Here is a 20,914-nt window from a genome sequence, read left to right on the forward strand (position 1 = left end):
GCATAAAAGAAAAATCGATAATTTTGACCCATACAATGTATTGTTACTATTGCTACAAATATACCCATGGCACTTATGATTGGTTTTGTGGTCCAGGGTCACATATATGGTATTTACATACGCACTTCAAAAAATCTAATGGTAAATGTCCAAAAATATGGTACTTTTTGTTACTTAAGACCAGTTTTTGGGGTAACGCATTGCAAGTGACACAAGTTACTTAATCAGGTTACTTTTTCCAAGTAACTAGTAAAGTAATGCATTACTTTTATATTACTTTTTTGAGTTACTTTTTCAAATAAGTAACACAAGTTACTTTGTTTTCCCATTTACTGACTGATACCTCTCCTTTCCCCATGTTGAGAGAAATCAGGAGTAAGTTCAGAGGCGTTGTGTGCGCTCTGTGAACATTATGGTTATTGCAGTTCTGGACTAAATGTGAGCAGGAATTTACTCATCTCACTTGCACAAAAACAGTCAGTATTTTTTTAGGAGTCATTCCACAAAATGAATAAAAACAGCGAAATACACTCTCAGAATACTGCACAAACCTTGTGTGCGCTCTGTAAACATGATAGTTATTCTAGATTAGTTCTAGACTAAATGGGAGCATACATATACTTATCTCACTTGCACTTCAATTCTGAAACTTTCAAACATAATACATTAACATAGCTGAGAATAGGAGAATTATAATATACAAATGAATTATTCATACCTTTTTCAGTCACATGAGCTCTAGTTAAGTGTTACCTGAGTGGCAAGTGTTATAAAAGAGATATTTAAGCTCCAACTGGCAGTTTGGAAAAGCTCTGCTCAGTGACTGAATGTGTCTACTAGTGCGTGTCTACCAAATATAAAGTGTGCATCTCTTCTTTTTCGAGCCTGATGTCCATCACAGACCGGTAAATAATTCAGTTACTGAGGAACCCATATCGCAAGCATTGCAAAAGTTATTAACTATTAACATGTACTGTGTGGTGTGCACTTGAGAGTGAGCTAGCTAGGCAAACCAGGGGAAAAAATAAGCAATAACATGGTGGGAAAGAGGAAAAAAGAGAGAGTAGATAGTGGGAGAGACAGCGCAACATGTTAGAAAGCTTGCTGTGAATCATGGGTAAATGAGTGTATTTGCTTCCCGATGCTCTGTGACCTAGATTAAAGTAATCGCTCTCTTTCTGTTTTGTCCCTAGGTCTCTCTCTCCCACTCTGTCTCTCTCTCTTTTTCTTTACAACTCAGAAAACCTGCCTGTCCTCCTACAGTCACAGTGGGTGCTTAAGCTACTGAGGTTACCTGAACAGATGCACACAATCAGACATTATACAGTCGGTCCAAGCCTCTTTTAAGTATATGCTGACCAGCTATGGAAGAGGATTTCCACACACACAGCTCATTTGATCAGCTTAAGTGCATAAAAGCGTCTGAGTATGTGCTGGGAATTCAAGCAGAGATCACGACTGCTCAGCCCTGATGCTTTCAATGGTGCTCATTGTGTGTGAGTGTGTCACAACCTCCTATCTCCACCCCTCTTCCTCTGTCATGAAGACACACACACAGAGAGAGAGAGAGAGAGAGAGAGAGATAAACTCTTTCATTCACAACACACGTTCATCACAAGTAACTAATATGTGCTGATGGTGCAGTCTCTGTAGAACTCTGTAAATCTTGTTACTGTAAACAATTACATGCATGAAATTTATTGGTTTAATATTTAAACAAATGTATACTTAAGTAGAGTATATGATTTAATTTTGTATTATTTACAGAGCTCTGCTGGCTCAGTAATAAAAATGTAAGGATATTTTTATTAAATATTAAAGCTATTTAAACATTCGAAATTCTTTACTTTACATTTTTTTAATTAAATAATATTTTTACTGCAATTTGTCGTTGAATATCCTATATCTCACTTTGAAATATGACACTTGACAGAAGTAAAATGGGCAGTAAATGCACTTTCCCAGAAAGGGAGAATTATACAGTAAAATTAAATTAATTATTCATAATATTCATAGTCAATTTTGTGGTAAATGGCCAAAAAAGTGTTATTTTAGTTTCATTTATGTACTATTTTAGTTTCTATTAATATTTTAGATTAGACTTTATAATATTTTCCATTTTTTATTTTCATTTTAGTTAAAGTTTTAGTAATTTTGTTGTGTATTTTGTCATTTTTATTAGTTATTATGTCCATGTAGGCCTAGTTCTTATTCATTTTTACTTTAGTTTGTTATTTTAGTACTTCAAGTTAATCTAAAAGAAATTGTCTTAGCGACTAGCTGTAATAAAATAACATTAAAAAAATTATATATATTTTTATATTTTATATCTTATTTCTTCTGTTCACATTTATTTTATTTCAAGTAACGTAAAAAAAAAAAAAAAAAAAAAAAAAATCATTGTTTTAGCTAAAGTTTTAATTAATTATAACCCTGATCCAAAAAGCAATTGCATGGTAACATATCCAATACCATCATATTTTACAGTACAGTAAAACCTGTTACTATTTATGCAAACGTGTTAATATTGTCATAACACATTATTCTGCTATTAAAACAATAAAAAAACCTATGCTATCTCAGCAGGCTAGAAATAACAGCAGCTCTATAAACTATTGTCTATAGCCATAAATACACTTCTACTATGTCTGAACACAAACAAAAAATCATCAGCAGAAGAGAGCTGGAGGCAGCCATTACTAAAGAGCTTTACTACTCCCACTGGTCCTTCAAAGACTGAAATAAAGAGTCTTTCATTGTGACATTTTCTTTGTGTTGTCACCTATACTGTCTTTAGTGCAAAGGACATAAGATATGGGTGTGATGCTAAACAAATGCTCATATACATGACAGACATTTCTCTAAAGCAAACCTCGCTACTTACTGAACAAGTGGGTTTTAACTATATTCTAAGGGCTGCAGCAAGCTTCTCCTGTCTAAGAGCCAAAAAGTGAGGACTGAAGGTGGGGATTGTGAATTGTGCCAGGACTGCATTGTGGGCTTTGAGAAACAGATACGCAGTCTTAGTATAAGCATATATATAATGCGTACGAAACGGTTCAGGCGTGCCAAACCTTTGGGAATATAAAAAACACATAAAAGAAAACCACAGCAAGAAGGAAAAAGGTGGGTGTGTGTTTGCAAAATTGCACCAACAAGGACACAAGATGATGTTCACAACTGCCATGAAATCCAAAAACACACCAATAATAGTAAGTGAAGCCAAAAGCAACTATAGTCCATCATTTGTAATCTGCCTCCAGGTGCTGTCTTGATTTGCTGTGTGGGAGACATACTGAGAATGAATCCGGGCTGCACTGATGGCAGATCAGCTGTTGTACCAAACAATTCTCTGGTGCAGAGATTAATGAGAATCTCTTTTTATATTTGGGTAATGCTGTTTAAGATATTGTTTTGCTCTTCTGAATCTTTCACACACCACTGCTGAAATGCTTATATAACACATAAGGATGACTAAACACACACACACACAAACCGAGCCCCTTCTGCAGTGAATCACAATGACAATAACGGCACACTAAAATGTAAACAACCACACACACATATCTGCGTTATGATTCTTCAATGTATTTCAGATTAGCAGAGGTTTAGAGACACCTTTTATGCTGGAGATCATTTAAAATGCTAAATAAAGAATAATATTTTATTTATATCAATTTTATACTCATGCATATATACTGCATTACATTGATACTATTTATTATATAAGGCCTAAAAAAAGTTTTGCAACACCAGGCCACTCAATGCCAAGTTGCATTGTTTGAGTGAGCGATTTACATGTCCTATGGCAAGCTGTTTAAACATTTATTCCTCAGAACTAGTTTCTATTTTTATGATACTATTAAACTTTAACCTTTTTATGATACTTTACAAGTAATTCAGTAGTGATTAGCATCTTTGTCAAATTTGCAACTGCCTATTCTTAAGACACTAGTACTTACTGGACATAAATTGCAAATTTTTGTTAGTGATTTCGATGGGGGTCTGTGGTTAGGATATTGACAGTCCACTTCTGTTTTACCTGAATAAATATTCATTTATAAATAACATTCTTAACTACATAACCCAATACCATGGAAAAGAACTAATACCTTGTAAGTAAATGTTAAAACTGCTTGCCATACATGACCTCTCATTGAATCATATAGCCTATGGATGTTTTTTGTTTATAGAGGAAAAATGGATTTCGGTTTATTAATAGCACTGTCAGTGTATCAAGCAGTACACTCGTTAATAAAGCATCGACCATTAAAATAAATGTTATTTACCTATAAACCATGTCCATTATAATAACAGCAATATATAGTGTAACTATTACTGAAGCTATTTTTAAATGATTTTACATATTTTGTATATTTTTCCATTGACAGTAAACATCAACTATACAACTAACACCGAATACAACTAGTTGATGAAGTCTGTAAATATGAAGAGGACATATGCCGAATAACCATGGCCTGTAAATAATCACATAAATACGTCCAGCGCTTCACAGACTCGGTGTTTTCGTTTTGCACAGCATAACAGCAAATAAGGAAACATATAAGACCAATGTCAGGACATTTAAAGAGGAAAATAAAGCTGAATAGACGTTTAAACTGCAAATAAATGCGATGTTGAACAAGTGAGATGAAGAAAAGGAGGTCAGTATGTTTCCGCGAGCGGCGGCGACATTGAAGCATCATCAGCACGGAACCTGTGTGTGGATGCTGTTATTGAGGATGCACGACTGAGCCTGTCAAATCAACACATAATATCTATCCAAACGCACGCATTCAAACAAGAAAGGAAGAGCCCTTGTTGTTTAAAGGCTTACCCTCCGACAGCTCCAGGTCCAGCTCAGCGAGCTGCTCCCGGACCTCTTGGGGGAGAGCGGACACATCCACACCGCGCTCCGCCATTATGTCCAGCAACCGGGGGGAAAGAACGGCGTAGAACGGTTAACCGACAACAAAAACACCCGTGTCCTCCTCACAGTGAATAACAAATGGTATTAAACAGCAGACCAAGCTCCATCATCTCCGCCATGCCGAGAGAGAAATCCCAGCCGATGGGAAGAGTCACATGACCAGGGCTCGGGATGAGGAGTCTGAGCCTGTGGTCAGAAAGCCGTGGCGATTTTGCTCCCTCTGCTGTGGTGAGAGAGAATCTTTATCTCATGTAATATCTTGAACAGCAATGGTTAAAAGGAATAATTCTCACTAAAATGAAAATTCTGTCGTTATTTACTCACTTTTGTGTCTTTCTAAATCCGTAGGTTGCATTTTCTTTTGTGAAACAGAAAACATTTGGCTTCACGCAGTTATTTTCCATATGAGTGCATAGCAACCATTTCTATAAAAAAAAAATTATATAGAGTATAAACGACATAGGCTACAGTTGAATAAATAATAGCTCCATTTGATTTCTGGGTTAACTATTCCTTTAACGTGATTTACATAGCCTATTACTGGATCTTTTTATTTACTTTTACTCATTTAACATAGACTGTAAGAAAAATCTGTGAAATTTATGGTAAAAACTTTACCTTAAAAATACAGTAGCAACATTTTAAGTTCTACGGATTGAAATTTAGAGTACAAAATAAGGATTTCTTTAACTGGTATAATGTTAACATACCAAAGTAGTACTAAAATCGGTTTTGTATCTTTATAACAGTGACAACCACCATAAAAAAAAAAAAACACTACTGGTAAAAAGAAAGCCATATGATGAATTAAAGTTCATCACAAGAATCTTTTCCACAAGCAGAGGAAAATAATAATATATAGAAGAAGGTGCACAGTGTTGTACACACAAATAATAATAAAAAAAAAAATACATCATACACGCAACACTAATATAATAAATAAACAATCATTTAACAACATAAGATGTAAAATAAAACCCCAAAGGTCCGTGTACGTTTTGATAGTTTGTTTTCCAATTTGAAATGAAATACGCAGAAACGAGAAAACAGTCGTTTCCCGTTTTTTTCGTTTGTTAAAAAAACGGAAAAACAAGATTTTGACTCGATTTTCGTTTTTTCGGGTCATGGATAGAATACGGAAACACGACTTCAAAACTCGTTTTCCACATGTGGGCGGTCATTACACGCCCCTTTCAGCCGATTGGTCAATCAAATCTGAGCCAGTGACGTCATCTTCAGTTCGTTCAACAAAATAACAGTCTCTCCTGCTATATCAGTAGATGTCATAAATCGGCTTTCTTCTGTGCAACCTAACGGGTATTTCACAGAAATATTTATTTCAGAAATGTTAATCAGCACACAGACTGTTGTAATGCGGTTTGTAGTTTAATATGCATGCTGAAACTGCGCTACCCACACAGAGGAGCGGGTAAAGCACAGATTTAAAAAAAACAAACAAACAAACAAAAAAACTAGTTTTTATTTTATTCTATTTTGAATAAATAGAATAAATCACAATAAATAAGTAGTGTAAGCAGTTTTGAAAAACGAACAATAGCTCATCTCTCTATTTATTTTATATAGCCTAACATTGCCTGCTGAATATATAGGCTAATGTTAATAACCCTTTGGTTAAAAGATTGAGGGAATATGTAAAGATCAAACATTAAAGATTAAAATTACAGCTACATAGCTATTTTAGTTATTACAAAAATAATATATATAAAACGAATTAATTTAAAGCTGAACTGAAACAGAAACCGGCGTTATAACTACCTCTCTAATTTGACACAAATCCAAATGTTTCAATATTCACGATTTGGAGGCTAAACTATATTTATTATTTGAACGCTTTTATTGTATAGCCTACAGACTACTTAAAATGAGCTATGAGCAGTATAACTTTTTATATATTTGGTTGAATAGGCTATGTTATTTTGACAGTTAACAGGCTGTGATGTCAAGTTACTAAAACTGATGTGTGTGCGCGTTAGGCGCCGACGCGTTCACTTGAATTTTCTTATAAAAGCGGAAACAACTTAAAATACTCAGACATTTATGGTCAAATATATGTAACACCATTCGAATCTGCGAAGGGTTAAATAGGCCTATTATTTTTGTACACTCACAATAAAAACAAAACATTGCTCGTAAAATAAACAAAGAAATTTTCTGCCGTCTCGGTTTCCTTTCTGTGAATGTCTCAAAAATGAACCGACACTCATATTGTCGCATTTTTTCCCCCTTTCATTTTGGTAATATGTTAATTATTTAAGTGAAATAAATTTCGCGCATAGGCTATTTATTCGTTTTATATAATTGAATCCTTTTTTTCTCCGTTCACAGAAGCGCGGCAGGTGCGTGATGATGATGAATCCTCATGTTCTGTTGTTTATTCTGCTATTTGTTCATGTAGGCTAAAACTAACCCCCTGGGATTTTTTTAATGATTCACAGACATTTATCATATATGCATACAGTAAATTTTCCCGCTGTTTAAGCCACGAATATTTACAAAATAAAATAATTACAAAGATAATAAAAGATAATAAAATAATTACAAAGATAATAAAAGTTCTATGTTCAATATTCAAGAGTTTTTGTTTTGCTGTTGTCCACTAAAGCAGCTGACGCAGAATCGCCAATTGCCGTTAAATCGAAATTGAAAGTAAAATGTTCAGGGCCATTTAATTCATTCAAAAGCGAAGGAAAGACAGAAAAAGTGAGGATAGCAAGTAAACTGTGACGTATAATAATGTTCACTGTGTTCATAAAAGTGTTTAATTTAAGAGATAAAATCTGCATGGCCATTTATAAGTAAGGAAAACTAAAAAGGCCCCCGATGGTGTTACCGTTATTAGGTGTTGCCACACAGTGGATAGCCTATTTTCTAATATGACTTCATAGTCTACTATATAGCCATGCAAGGAATGCGTCTGCTAAATGATTGAATTTAAATGTATAAAATGTAAACAAAACATTAAAATAAGAAAAAAAAATGAGTCCAGTAGCCACTGATCTATAGAGAATCTATCATTATGTACTATAGCCTATTGATCGGTGGTAGTATCCCAAAGGATGTCATGCGCTTGGTAACAGATGTAGAGGCATTTACATTTTACATTTAAAAAAAAACAATGACAGCTTAAAAACAGACTAGGTTTTTTAAACTTTTTTATCTGTGCAAACATATTTCTGTGAAATACGCGTTAGGTTGCACAGAAGAAAGCCGATTTATGACATCTGATATAGCGGCAGAGGACTATTATTTTGTTGAACGAACTGAAGATGACGTCACTGGCTCAGATTTGATTGACCAATCGGCTGAAAGGGGCGTGTAATGACCGCCCACATGTGGAAAACGAGTTTTGAAGTCGTGTTCCCGTTTTCTATCCGTGACCCGAAAAAAACGAAAATCGAGTCAAAATCTCCTTTTTCCGTTTTTTTTAACAAACGAAAAAACGGGAAACGACCGTTTTCTCGTTTCTGCGTATTTCATTTCAAATTGGAAAACAAACTATCAAAACGTACACGGACCGTAGACTGTCTCGAGCGATTTTCGACATATATTCATGACATAAAGCTCATTTAATCCAATCACTGCGTTGTAGTATGCATAAGATTATAATTGCGGTATTATGAATGAGGAAGTATCACTTCTCTCGCTTCAGTCTGTTGTCATTCAGAGACATATCGTTGGTGTTCGTATCCTCAGTGCTACAACACAATGTGTTTTCCTGCGATGCGACCAGAGCAGAGGCTTGTGTGCATGTGGATTGTTTTGCTGTAATCTACCAGCACAAATGGAAAATATGTTCGCATGAGATCGCATTACAGCGGAGAATTCAAATGTCACAAAAGTGCGGCTCATTCACCTCTGCCTGCTCTAGCTGCGTTCAAACACGCGAGCCATGGGCTATGTTTCCTTCAGCACAGCAGCATGTGTGGTGTTTGTATTTTGCCTGCGATGCGGTCAGAACTGGAGTTTGAATACGAACACATGAAAAATACAATTGTACACGCGGAGCGTGCATATGATCGGTTTCAGCGCGGAGCTCCGCGATGAGTTTAATAACACTAGCCACGTGGCTCATAGCTCATACAGAGTAAAGTATCCGTGTTTAAAGTTTTTATTTCACACATTCTCCTGCACCAAACATTAACCAGCACGGTGTAGTTATGCACACATATTTCATCAAGTCTTCTTCAAATGAATTATATGTGCAAACTGGACACTGATACAGTGGTGTAGCCTATCTGAACGCGACGACACGAAATAGACAAAAGACTGCAGTTCTCGTAAACGTAATCAAAGTAGCCTATTATTAGCCCTATTAAATATTCTTTTGCATTTCTCCCTTGTACTTGAGAGTTTGTTGTCATTTTCTCTGTGCTCATATATTAATATTCATTATTCTGTATAATGAGTGTGTTTTATGTCTGTGCTTCATTGGTTGTTCTCTTCCCTCTTCCCCCCTCTACACTCCCACTTTTCCAGAGCTTTACACGCCCATTTTAACAGAGTTTTTGCAGCTCAGAGGTGTGAACGACCAGGCTAAAACAGGGGGGGTTTCATGACCCTTTAAAATTACATTTAATGTTTTTATACGGTTTTCTGGAAAAACAATCCAGTTGACCAACCAGTGTCCTCTAATTTTATAGTTTAAGGTAGATTTTGATGAAAGAGGTAAGGGTGGGGTTAGGATAGGGATGTACTGAAGGGGTGATGGACAAAATGTTAATTCAAAAACATGTCCTACATGAAATGTCACATCATTTAGACATTTCAACTTAAAGGCATTACACACAGTTTATAATACACTGCTCACACTGATAAACAATGCATACACACCTCATCCAAGCTATTCCATGTACACAGAGAAGTCACGCACACAAGTCCCATCGTACCACTTCTATATACACAGAGGAATATAACGCCTTGAAAACAAGATAATAAAAATCAGCACAAAACCAGCATCTCATTAAATGTACAAGAGGCTAGAGTTCTATCAATGTTTAATTATAACATATCTTAAGGACCGTATCAGTTAGTCAATATCATACAGTAAGCAATGTTTGTATGCTGACACTAATTTCATATTTACAGCTCTTGTTTAAGGGCTTCACCGACACATTACACAATTTGGGATCAGCGAGTAATACACACTGTGGAAAGCAGTACGTTCTACATCCAAATATGATAAATCCAGATGCAAAAAAAATGTCAATGACAGAAACTGATATGGCTGGTTGGATCATTAAAATAATATGTAAATAGTCTACATACCATCTAATCAAAACACATTATGAGAGGAAAACATATGCATTTGTCCAAAACCTATCGAAGCCCGATTCCTCAACATAAGAAAAAAAGTCATGCTTCAGTAAATCATAATTATAAGATTAAAAAGTCAAAATTATGAGATAAAGTCATTTATGACAGGTTTTTTGTCAATTTTAATTGTGTCATAATTTAGAATTATGAGTTAAGTAATATTTAAGTAATACTTTTTATCTCAAAATTATGACTTTGTATATCATAATTTCAACTTTTATGTCATAATTGTCACAATAATGATAGCAATTTATGATTTTTTTCTTATGTACATAAATGAGCTTCCATATTTTTTTTTTAAAAATCTAAAAAAAAAAAAAAAAAAAAAAAAGTTATTCCAAGTTGGTTTAAAAAAAATAAAAATTGCAATGGTTTTGATTTAAAAAAAAAAGCCATGTTTAAACTAATGCAGATTCTCCTACTGAAAAAGTGATCAGGCGTGAACGGTTCAATAAAATACAACTTAAGATACATGTTAGTTATGCGCACCAGATGAAATTCATTCAGGGTGGCTTTCAGTCTTTCAGGCCCCAAAAAAGAAATAATGTTTTATTTCTATAACACCTTTCTAAAACTCAACTTTGCTCAAAAGCATTTCAACCATTTTGAAACAAGACTTCACATTCATAGCTGGGTTAGTTAACTACTGTACATTCACAAAAGGCAAGCACAAGAGTCACTACGTGTGAGTTTTTGTGTGCGCGTGTTCCCTGTTATGAGACCAGATGCACTTAAACTTTGGGGTCTAACCTCTAATGTAAAAGGATTTATGCATTTTGGTTAAAGATACCTATAATTCAGCAGAGCATATCATAATCGCACTGATCTAAAACATGTCCACGTGGTTACGCTACCCGTTACATCCATATTATATTGCAAAATGCAGACAAACCGATAATCATGATATTCAAATATAAAAATATATTTTCTCTCCATTCTTAAGCTTTTGCGAGTCCATTCTGCGGTGCCAGGTTACGCTAATGTGAGACACGATCTTCACCAAAACAGCCACAGAAGCACAGACCTGAGAGAAATTACTTTAGATACGACAATAAATTTAAGACAGAGTGGAAGAGAGAGAAAAGGAAATGGTGAGAGTGAGTAAGTGTGAGAAAGCGTCACCAAGAGAGACTGAGAAAGAAGGTGTTAAACTTATCTGCATAGTGTAATAATCATCTTTCTAATGTGGCCAGAATCATGCAACGAATCATTATATTAGAAAAACCATTGAATAAAATGCAAAATAATTAGAAATATCTGCAAACGAGACAAATATCAATTGAATGCATTAGTGAGAATATCTATACAAGTTCAGGTAAAGGTGTATTTTATAGAGATGACAGAAGAGAATTCATTTCCACTGCGGTGCTTCCTAGTCTGTGCAGTCTGACAGGGGCGTTCTATGATGTCGCCACGATCGCCCGGGGAGAGTCTGTGATAGGCTACGGGTGAGCAGGATAACATTGGTTCCCATTTGTCACATGAGAGAATTTACAAACACACCGTGACTGAGAGTTTTGAAGGGGAAAATGGGGATTCGCTCCTTTGAAAGCCTCAAAGTATATTTAGTTCTTATTGGCTGATAGACATGCTCATCATCTGGATGTGGGCTGTGATTGGGAGGAAGCATCTCCAGACGTGCTACTCCACTGACCCGAGCCCATTCCCGCTAAAACAGCAACTGCCTCCGCCGCACGCACGCTTAGACCGTTAACAGACACCGGAGCCGGGACTGACACGGGCATCACCAACGCCGACACCGAACTCTCATCTACTCCTGCAGCTAAAGAGAGAGAAATGGAGGAAGGATGAATGCTACGGATGAAGGATTTATGACATGTAAAGAAAATTATGTGGGCGGATCTTACCGAGATATGCTTTTTTCTGCATGGCAGTAACAGGGCAGTCCTTATGGGCCAACAGCAGCTCCTTCAGGCGGGTCACCTCAGTCCTCAAATGGGACACTTCACCCTGTCGAGTACATGTATACAACAGCAACATTGGCTCAACCAATGGCATGATCAAAAATATAACTATACCATTCAAAAAAAAGTTAATGTTTCTTTAAAAGAGATCTTTCTTATGCTCTCCAAGTCTGCAAAAAACAGTGATGTTGTGAAATATTATCAGTGTTGGGGAAAGTTACTTTTAAAAGTAATGCATTGCAATATTGCGTTACTCCCTAAAAAAGTAATTAATTGCGTTACTTAGTTACTTTTTATGAAAAGTAATGTTTTACATTACTTTTGCGTTACTTTTTCTCACCTAGGCTGGGCTTGCTTGCAAATGTTACGGCCCTTTCACTCCAAAAGTGAAATAAATAAGCTTCAGGCTGAAGGAAATGCAAATGTTATGGCTATACAGAAGAGGGTGCAGCTCAAACAAACCTTTCAGCTGTGCTGCCATTCTGGATTAAAGAAGAATAGGATACAGGAGAAGGAAGTTCAACACTCTTATATGGTTGAATTGGATAACTGAAGGTCAGCAGCAAAGACATTGTATTTAATCTCACTTTATTAACCAAAGTATATTTGTGTAATTTAATATAGTTAATTATTACAGGTTTGCATAAAATTCTGAGATTACACTTCTCTGTTTTTATTCCTTTTGAGGAATACTGAATGCTTTCGTGCAAGTGAGATGAGTAAATGCATGTTCACATTTAGTCTAGAACTACAATAATCATGTTTACACAGCACACACACAACACCTCTGCACTTTATTTCTCTCAACATGCAGACAGGAGAGGTGTCAGTCAATAAATGCGAAAAAGTAACTCAAATATTTTGTTGTAAATTGAAAAAGTAATGCGCTACTTTACTAGTTACTTGGAAAAGTAATCTGATTACATAACTCAAGTTACTTGTAATGCGTTACCCCCAACACTGAAAATTATATTATTAAAAAGTTTAATTTTAATTTATTTGAAAATGTAATGTATTCCTGTGATGGCAAAGCTGAATTTTTAGCATCATAACTCCAGTCTTCAGTGTCACATGACCCTTCAGAAATCATTCTAATATGCTGATTTGCTGCTCAAGAAACATTTCATAATATTATCACAGTTGAAATTTGTTGTTTAATATCTTTGTGGAAACTGTGCAACATTTTTGTCAGGATTCTTTTCAAGAACAGCATTTATTTGGAATAGAAATTTTGTTAACAGTACAAAATTAGGTTATACTTTATTTTAAGGTGATGTAGTTACATTGTAATTACTCTGATAAGTACTGAGTAATACTAACTAACTACATGTACTTACTATAGAGTGATGGTTAGGTTTAAGATTAGTTACTGGTAATTATGCATAATTTACTGCTATTAATATATTATGTACAAGTAGTAACATGTAACTACGTCACCTTAAAATAAAGTGTTACCCAAAAGTCTTTGTCGCTTTTGATCAATATAACATATCCTTTTCTAGATAAAAGTATTGCTTTTTCAACTATAGTGTACATTTCAACAACATCATTCATAATGAATCAAAAATCATCTTATTTCCTATATCTTTTTCACTCTGTCTGTATGACTCACAGTGAGCGTGACGTTAGCAGTAGCTAACTCCTCGGCGCGTTTCTCCAGGGCACTAACCCACACTTTCCGTTTTTGCCGGCAACGGGAAGCAGCGGCTCTGTTCCGTTCAAGAAAACGGCGCCTGCGCTCGTCCGGTTCAATATCTGCCCCCCGTCGTCTACGGCCACCTTTTGGGGGAGCAGGGGATACCTACAAAATATTGCTTGGGCTGTCAGATACATTCAGAACTTAAGCATATGTCAGCTGTTATAGTGTATACTGACATAATGCTTTAGTTGAGCTTATTTACTATAATATATCCCATTTTAACCCATTAATTGAACTATTTTTATACGTCACAAACGCTACTCAATAAGAACAGGCAAATACTAGCATATATGTAACACAGGTATGAGGTGTCTGTGAGCACCTGTGGTTGAGCAGGTGATGGTGTCTCAGTGTGATCTGTTTTTTGTATTGGTGCTGGTCCACTAGGACTCTGCTGAGATAGTGCTGCTTTTAGCCTCTAGATGGAGACAGATCCCATACACAAACACAAGGAAACACCACAGCGTGTAAATTAACGCTCAAAACCTGTGTGTTACATTTGTGTAGTAAGTTAATCGTTACATAATAAGCCCGTTGTTAAGCACTTATACCTATGTAAACACTACATGTGCTAGCGTAGGTGTACATGTGCTCATTCTCACCGTCTTGGCATCAGAGTGTGTACTGTATCCAGACGGAGAGGAGGAGCCACTGCTGCTTCCACCAATAGGAGGGCCTGGAATCCCTGGGATATTGGGCACTGTGTTTGATGATCTGGCAAGCTATATATACACACACACACATAGCAACACAAGTTTACAAAAAAGATACGTACTTGTTTTGAGGGTCATATTGCTGAAAATGTTCTCATATACAGTCAAATCAATTATTATTTTCACAAGTAGATATGTATATATTTTCATAATTGACAAGTCAGTGGTATAAAAAAGATTGTATAATTAAAATGACTGATTTAGGGTCAACAAAATGACTGATTTAATTCACATGGGATGTATTCTTGCATTCAAAAACAGCTGGACAGAGTGCAACAGAATGCATAAATGTTGAACTTATTTTTAACATGCTGATGGTGCAAGAAGCTGCTAAAAAAATAGCGCAGAGTGCAAGAACATACATTCCTTCACAAGAGTAACATATTCCACAAATATTAGCTAAATAACTACAACTTTATTGAAAAAAGAAGACAAAAAATATATAAAAATTGTATTTTATATTTCATATTTTTATATTTCACACAAAACACAGAACTACAGGTTATGTAAAAAACATGAACATTGCTTACAGAAGGTAGTATTTGAAGGCAATTATCTTGAAGTAGTTGTCTTGAAATTTATCGAAGGTTATATTTATTGAAGATATTGAAACAAAGTGCATAATAACTAGCTGACTAATTCAATAACGGATTAATAATCATACGTATGTGAGATGGCCATACCGATATGACTGAAGTCTGCCCTGGACTGGGCAGCAGAGGAACAGTCTGACCATTTGGAAGCTGCATCAGCATAGGAAAAGAACCAGACGGTGAGCTGAAAAGAGAGTTATAGAGGTACTATTTTAGGACATTTTTCCCCACACACAGGGTGAGGAATCAGAGGTGTGAACAACACTGAAATGACTCATGCAAATTAAAAAAAAAAAGTTTCAGCTCAAAGAAGTAAATCTGCTCCACTGCTGAGGACCAACACAACCTATCAAAAACTCAGGCTTGCTATTTATTTGAGTGGATGAACACCCAAAATACATGAAAAGAAGACACAACCAGTGCAGCCATAAACGATTATTTTGGTAAACCAGTAATCAGTTGATTATTTTGATGATCAATCGAGTAACTGGATTTTTTTTTTTTTTTTTTGCAGTAATAAAAATAGACCTAAGTGAACAATAACCATTAAAATTACTTAAAATACATAGGTATGATAACAATGAGGCAATAATAATTGGTTCAAATAAAGTATCAAAAGCAAATAATCATACAGTTTTATTGAACAACACTGTTCAATAACACTATTTTGTTTATCTGCATAAATTACATTGTGAAATTAAAATTTCACCAGATGACTTAAATAGCTCTATTTGGACAGAATTAATCATTCTAGAATGATTGGTATGATTTTGTAGGGGAGTGAATCTGTACAAGCATAGATAAATATAAAAGAACAAAGATACAAATTAAATAAACAGTGCTTTATGTTTTAGTAAGTCCAACAGTATTCAAGTACAGAAATTGAATCAAATGTAACACTGAATAGTCTTCACTGTATATATTAAATATAATTAATCTTTGCTAAAGATTATTTTTGTTATTTGATTAACATTAAATGACAGACAGCAGCAGGAATATTAGGCTGCTGTCACTTTAAGCATCACTATAAGTAACTGTGTTAATAAGAATACTCACAGAGACGGCATTTTTACATAATTTTGCGTGTATGTGTTCGTTCAAGCACAAATAGATGTGAAAGAGAACGGAATTCGGTGTTTGCACGCTGCTCTGTGTGTGCGTGTCTTCTTTCACTCAAACCATGGTGCTTGGTCCATACAGATCAAACGATCCCTATACTTGATTTGCACATCATGATATCGATGCTAAAACAATATATCATGCAGCCCTACGGTCGCTTCATAAAATTAAAGTTGAACCACTGTAGTCACATAGACTATTTTAATGATGTCTTTACTACCTTTCTGGGCCTTAAAAGTTGTAATTAAATTGCTGTCTTTGGAGGGGTCAGAGAGCTCTTGGATTTAATCAAAAATATCTTAATTTGTGTTCCAAAGATGAACAAAGGTCTTACAGGTTTGGAATGACATGAGGGTGAGCAATTAATGACAGAATTTTCATTTTTGGGTGAACGAACCCTTTATTGGATTCTCGTCCATGGAATTCACCACTTCCGGTATTTTGCCATTAATCGACACGGGCAAATTGCAATCGAGGATTTTTTAAAATTGAGTACTCAAATTTAATCAGGGAATCTTGACAGCAACCTTTTAAACATGAGGTGAACTAGTATGTACCTGAGTCTGTTTGACGGAGGGGTCCTGGTGATAACAGAGGTGGGAGAAGGCTGAGTTGGGTTCATGGAGTCGAATCCTTGGTGAAGTGGGAGCGAGCCTGGGCGCACTATGGTTGGTGTAGGGGTGGAACTTGCTGCAGTTCGTGGAGGAACATCCTGTAAAAGTGAGTTACATGACAATATTATATGCTGCACTAGAAAAAACCCAAACCTTGCACTGTAAATACTATAATCCGTCTTGTCGCAAATTCAAATTCACCTTAGCTTTCCTCAAGGCAATAGGCTCCTTTGCCATGGCAACTGCATCTTTGCTGTTTGTCATGCTGGAGGTGGAGTCAGGGCTGTCTGGAGGGGAGGAGTCAATTTCAAGAGGCCCCTCCCTCTCTTTAACCTCTGTAGGCGTCTGTAGAGCTGGAAGCTTTGAGAGCAAGATTCAAGATATCAAGCTCATTCAGAAAATTGTCATACAAAGCATATAAGTTGATAACCTTTAATACTTAAAACATTCCTTATTTGAAATCTTACCGTGCCCTTAATTCTTCTCTCCTCCTCCTCCTGTGTTTTGCGAAGATCTTGCTCAAAGGAGCCAGCCAGCTCACTAAACAAACCCACCTCCTCACAATTCTTAAGAAATCGGGTGGGAGTGGGTGTCTGATCTGCACACACACACACACACACACACACACACACACACACACACACACACACACACAGTATTAGCACCAAATACTAACAATGCCAACAAATGCTAATTGCTGTGTTGTTGGCGGAGAAGAAATATACATCAAATTTTGTTGGAAACGCAAGTTTCTTTAAAATTTAACAACCAAATCACAACCAGACTCAAATTTAGTACAACAGCATGATTGATTGTGCGATACTGCTTAATTACTATTATTTTGTAATCAAAATCAAGTGTATTACGTTATATACAAAAGCATATACACAGCTTAACAAGCGAATAATGATTTATAGAAAAAATAAGGCCCATTGTTTAGCTATGTTTCCATCCACCAATTTTTATGTGAATTTTGGGATATCTCATAGAAAAAATGCTGGATTGAAACATCAAGATGCCAGTAAATTCTAAAAAAGGACACAATTGGAATCACTTTCATAATGTTTTCCAGTGGATTAATGATTAAAACCATTGACAGCCAATCAGAATCCACCTGAATAATAATATAATAAACACAATGTTATTGTGCGTTGGTGTGGGCACACTTATCTTTATAGTTATCATTCTTGGTGTGAACAGGCCTTAACACAACTTACTCTAACCACAACACACACTGAACAAACAGAATGACAGAAATTCATATTTGTGGGGACACAAACCTGCTATAATAACTGTATCTGTTCTGGCTTGTCCAAACTTCAGCGTCATCTCATGCTTATGTTTGTGCACTGCCAAATGGTCCTCATTGGTGAACCTCTGACGTGAAAGAAACATTGACAAAGACACATGCATAAACCCACAGCAATTTTTTCAGTCAATTTGTATCTCATTCAAGGTCCTAATTCAAATCAGATTGACGCTAGAGACAGAGAAGCAGAGGATGATAACAGGCCATCTGTTGTTTTGATGACGGCTTATGTTATCCAGTTATGCAGTGCTATGGGAGCCTCTTACAGTTGCCCAGTGGAAGCAGGGATTAAAACAGCTGGTGTGATTTCAGAATAAAAGTTTTGGGCAACAATCTGCTTCTGTCACCAAGATTAGTGGGCGTAAAAGAAACTGAAGAACCCTTCATATTTGGGCTCCCAAAATCTTAAACGCTTGAACTAAAGGATCCGGACTGCACATATGCTGTACACAGTGGGACAAGAAAGACATGAAAATGAGAATTTAAGAGTATCAAAGGAAAATAGCTCTTACCTGTCCACAGCCTGGGGCAGTGCAGACAAAAGGTCGATCGTCTCCCATTTTAGATCAACTACTTCCTGTGTTACTTCTAAAGACCATCCAGAGAGAACAGATATGATTTTTCTATGAGATCCAGACTTTATAAAAGAGTAATTTCTATTAATTTCATCTCAATTTGCAGATAAAACCCCTTTTTAAAATATGAATTCCTCCTAAACTTTCGATTTGAAATGTTGTACAGTCTTGACAGATGACAGGAATCCATACTTCATTGCTGCACAGAGGCCTGCTGGGTTCAACTGATTGCATAATGTGCATGATGATTACATGATAAGACGCTTTCATTTGACTATTGTCTGAGATCATCTCTGTTTAAAGAACATTTCCGCTAAATTAACCCAGCATCAACACAGTATCTTTGTAACACTCACACATACCGCTAGCTAGCATGCGTTTCCTCTCTAAGCATTTTCAGAAAGGTCTCCACAGTAAAATTAATCCCCATTAGTATTTAATAAAGCCACAACAACCATGTTAACCACTCGATAACATGTCGGAGGGTTTGTCGCAACTCCTAGCGCGCCTTGTGTTTCGTTTAAATGGTTCTTAGCGATGTTCAATTTGTGAACGAATCGTTCTTTTGAATCGGATCTTTTCAATACACAAATACAAAAAAAAAAAAACAGACCGAGCGATTCATCCACAAATCGGACTGAATCAGTCAGCCGATGAGTGAGCTGACATTAAGAGCAATGTCAATTACTTTAATAGCTGAATAGCAGAAATGTCACGATTAAAATGTACTGCAAATATGTTTATGACTTGACAGCTTAAAAAGAAGGTTTTTTTTACTGCAGTAGCAAATTAAAGTTATAAATGGCTTTGTTTTTAAACACCAACTGAAATAAGACACATTACATAACAATAAACTTATTAATAATTATTAATATGATCAAAATTGACAAAATTAGTGACTACGGGATGACGCAATTACATGATGGCGAACAGAATAGCTGAATCCCTTTAATCGGTTCTTTGAAACGAACTGTTCAAAAGAACCGATTCGCAAAAACCAGTCGGACTTCCCATCACTAAAGCTAACTGGCTAATGCTAATCACACATGAGCCAACAGGCTGTAACACCCCATTTACACTGCAAGCGATCGACGCGAAGGGACAAAACAAGAACACTCATTATATTAAACGAAGCTACAATGCGAGCGCGCGAAGATGTCGTTGATTCTAATGGGAGTGTTCTAATTGTGTCGCGTCTCGTGCACACGGTGCTCATGACACCTCCACCATTCGCGAGACCAGCGCCGCTACACTTGAAATCACTAATTGTAATGCATAAGGTAATCCGAATGTGTTGCGTGTCACCTGTTCCTCAGCCAAGGATTTCAGTGTTTACAAACTTACCCTGCTCCTCCCTCTCTCGCTCGTTCCCTCTCTCTCCGCGTTCCCACCTTTGGAACTCCTTCATCCAGCTAGCTCACAAGATGTAAATCTCGCGATATGTTGAGGTAATACTCAAACCAGATTAAAGTCGTTACGTAACAGATTTGGAGCGGTGATGAAAAATCCAGTGCTCTAGTTTACGCATGTCTGTGCTGCACAACCAGCACGTCAAATGACGCAATAAATAAATAAAAACAGGGCATTACCGATGTAATAAAGCTCTTAATATAGCTCTTTTTAAGCAGATCATGGAATGATAACCATTACTTGTAGATTTATATTTAAATCATTTCCCCAAAGAATTGCAATCAAATGTTCACTCACATATTCTAAACCCAATTCAATACCGTCAATTTATGTACGGCGATTTATTATTATAAAATGAACCAGTGTAAATACACCAAAATGAATGTGTAGATGATTTCTATTCGGTTATCATAATTTGGAACCAAATCAAACAAAATCCTACTGGAAATGCTACAAGAGTTTCTTTTCTTAGAGTTCTGTTGGCTATTACTTAATGATCTTAATATTTGTATTTAATTAAAACACTTTGCAACAGGACAAATATAGAGTGTTTAATACAAACGGTTTTAAATGACTCTTTATATATTTTTATGTTCTATAAAGTCTACTTTGTGTGTGATGTGGCAATACTTTAATATATGAGAATTTGAGAACCATTAAAAATTATAAAAGAAATACTAGGGTGCTCAAAAA

The 20,914-nt window shown here is 35.9% G+C and overlaps 2 protein-coding genes across 9 annotated transcripts in view; both read right to left on the bottom strand.

The window, feature by feature from the left end:
- dip2bb (disco-interacting protein 2 homolog Bb) overlaps positions 1–9,917 on the bottom strand; it is a 45,298-nt gene extending 35,381 nt beyond the window's left edge. For 4 of the 5 annotated variants that reach the window (XM_048199338.1, XM_048199336.1, XM_048199337.1 and 1 more), the window contains exons 1-3: positions 9,782–9,917; positions 5,255–5,355; positions 4,838–5,153 (exon numbers count right to left, since the gene is read on the bottom strand). In XM_048199338.1, the coding sequence (XP_048055295.1) occupies positions 4,838–4,922 (85 nt within the window). In that variant the 5' untranslated portion in view covers positions 4,923–5,153; positions 5,255–5,355; positions 9,782–9,917. Of the gene's footprint in view, positions 1–4,837; positions 5,164–5,254; positions 5,356–9,781 lie in introns of those variants that run through there. The other variant, XM_048199335.1, reaches the window with a different exon arrangement.
- Positions 9,918–9,928: 11 nt separating this feature from the next.
- atf7b (activating transcription factor 7b) lies at positions 9,929–20,309 on the bottom strand. 4 transcript variants are annotated; one of them, XM_048199342.1, is made up of 12 exons: positions 20,156–20,309; positions 18,749–18,824; positions 18,208–18,304; positions 17,395–17,525; positions 17,129–17,287; positions 16,871–17,025; positions 15,285–15,378; positions 14,491–14,610; positions 14,211–14,306; positions 13,802–13,990; positions 12,133–12,235; positions 9,929–12,047 (listed from the first exon to the last, which is right to left on the bottom strand). In XM_048199342.1, the coding sequence occupies exons 2-12, from the start codon at positions 18,794–18,796 to the stop codon at positions 11,860–11,862; spliced, it is 1,380 nt and encodes a 459-aa protein (XP_048055299.1). In that variant the 5' UTR covers positions 18,797–18,824; positions 20,156–20,309; the 3' UTR covers positions 9,929–11,859. The 4 variants fall into 4 exon arrangements, with proteins under 4 accessions (XP_048055299.1, XP_048055301.1, XP_048055300.1 ...); XM_048199344.1 differs by lacking the exon at positions 20,156–20,309 and adding an exon at positions 20,117–20,140; XM_048199343.1 differs by lacking the exon at positions 20,156–20,309 and adding an exon at positions 19,174–20,106.
- Between the last annotated feature and the right edge of the window lie 605 nt (positions 20,310–20,914).

This window comes from Megalobrama amblycephala, linkage group LG8 (assembly GCF_018812025.1).
Source record: "Megalobrama amblycephala isolate DHTTF-2021 linkage group LG8, ASM1881202v1, whole genome shotgun sequence".
NCBI lineage: Eukaryota > Metazoa > Chordata > Actinopteri > Cypriniformes > Xenocyprididae > Megalobrama > Megalobrama amblycephala.

Coding starts and splice junctions, on each gene's coding strand:
- atf7b (XM_048199342.1), bottom strand. CDS start 18,796: ATGGGAGACGATCGACCTTTTGTCTGCACTGCCCCAGGCTGTGGACAG. Junction 15,379..16,870: donor CCTCCGTCAAACAGACTCAG/GTACATACTAGT, acceptor CTCTCTTTTCAG/CTCACCGTCTGGTTCTTTTC. Junction 14,307..14,490: donor CACACTCTGATGCCAAGACG/GTGAGAATGAGC, acceptor GTCTCCATCTAG/AGGCTAAAAGCAGCACTATC.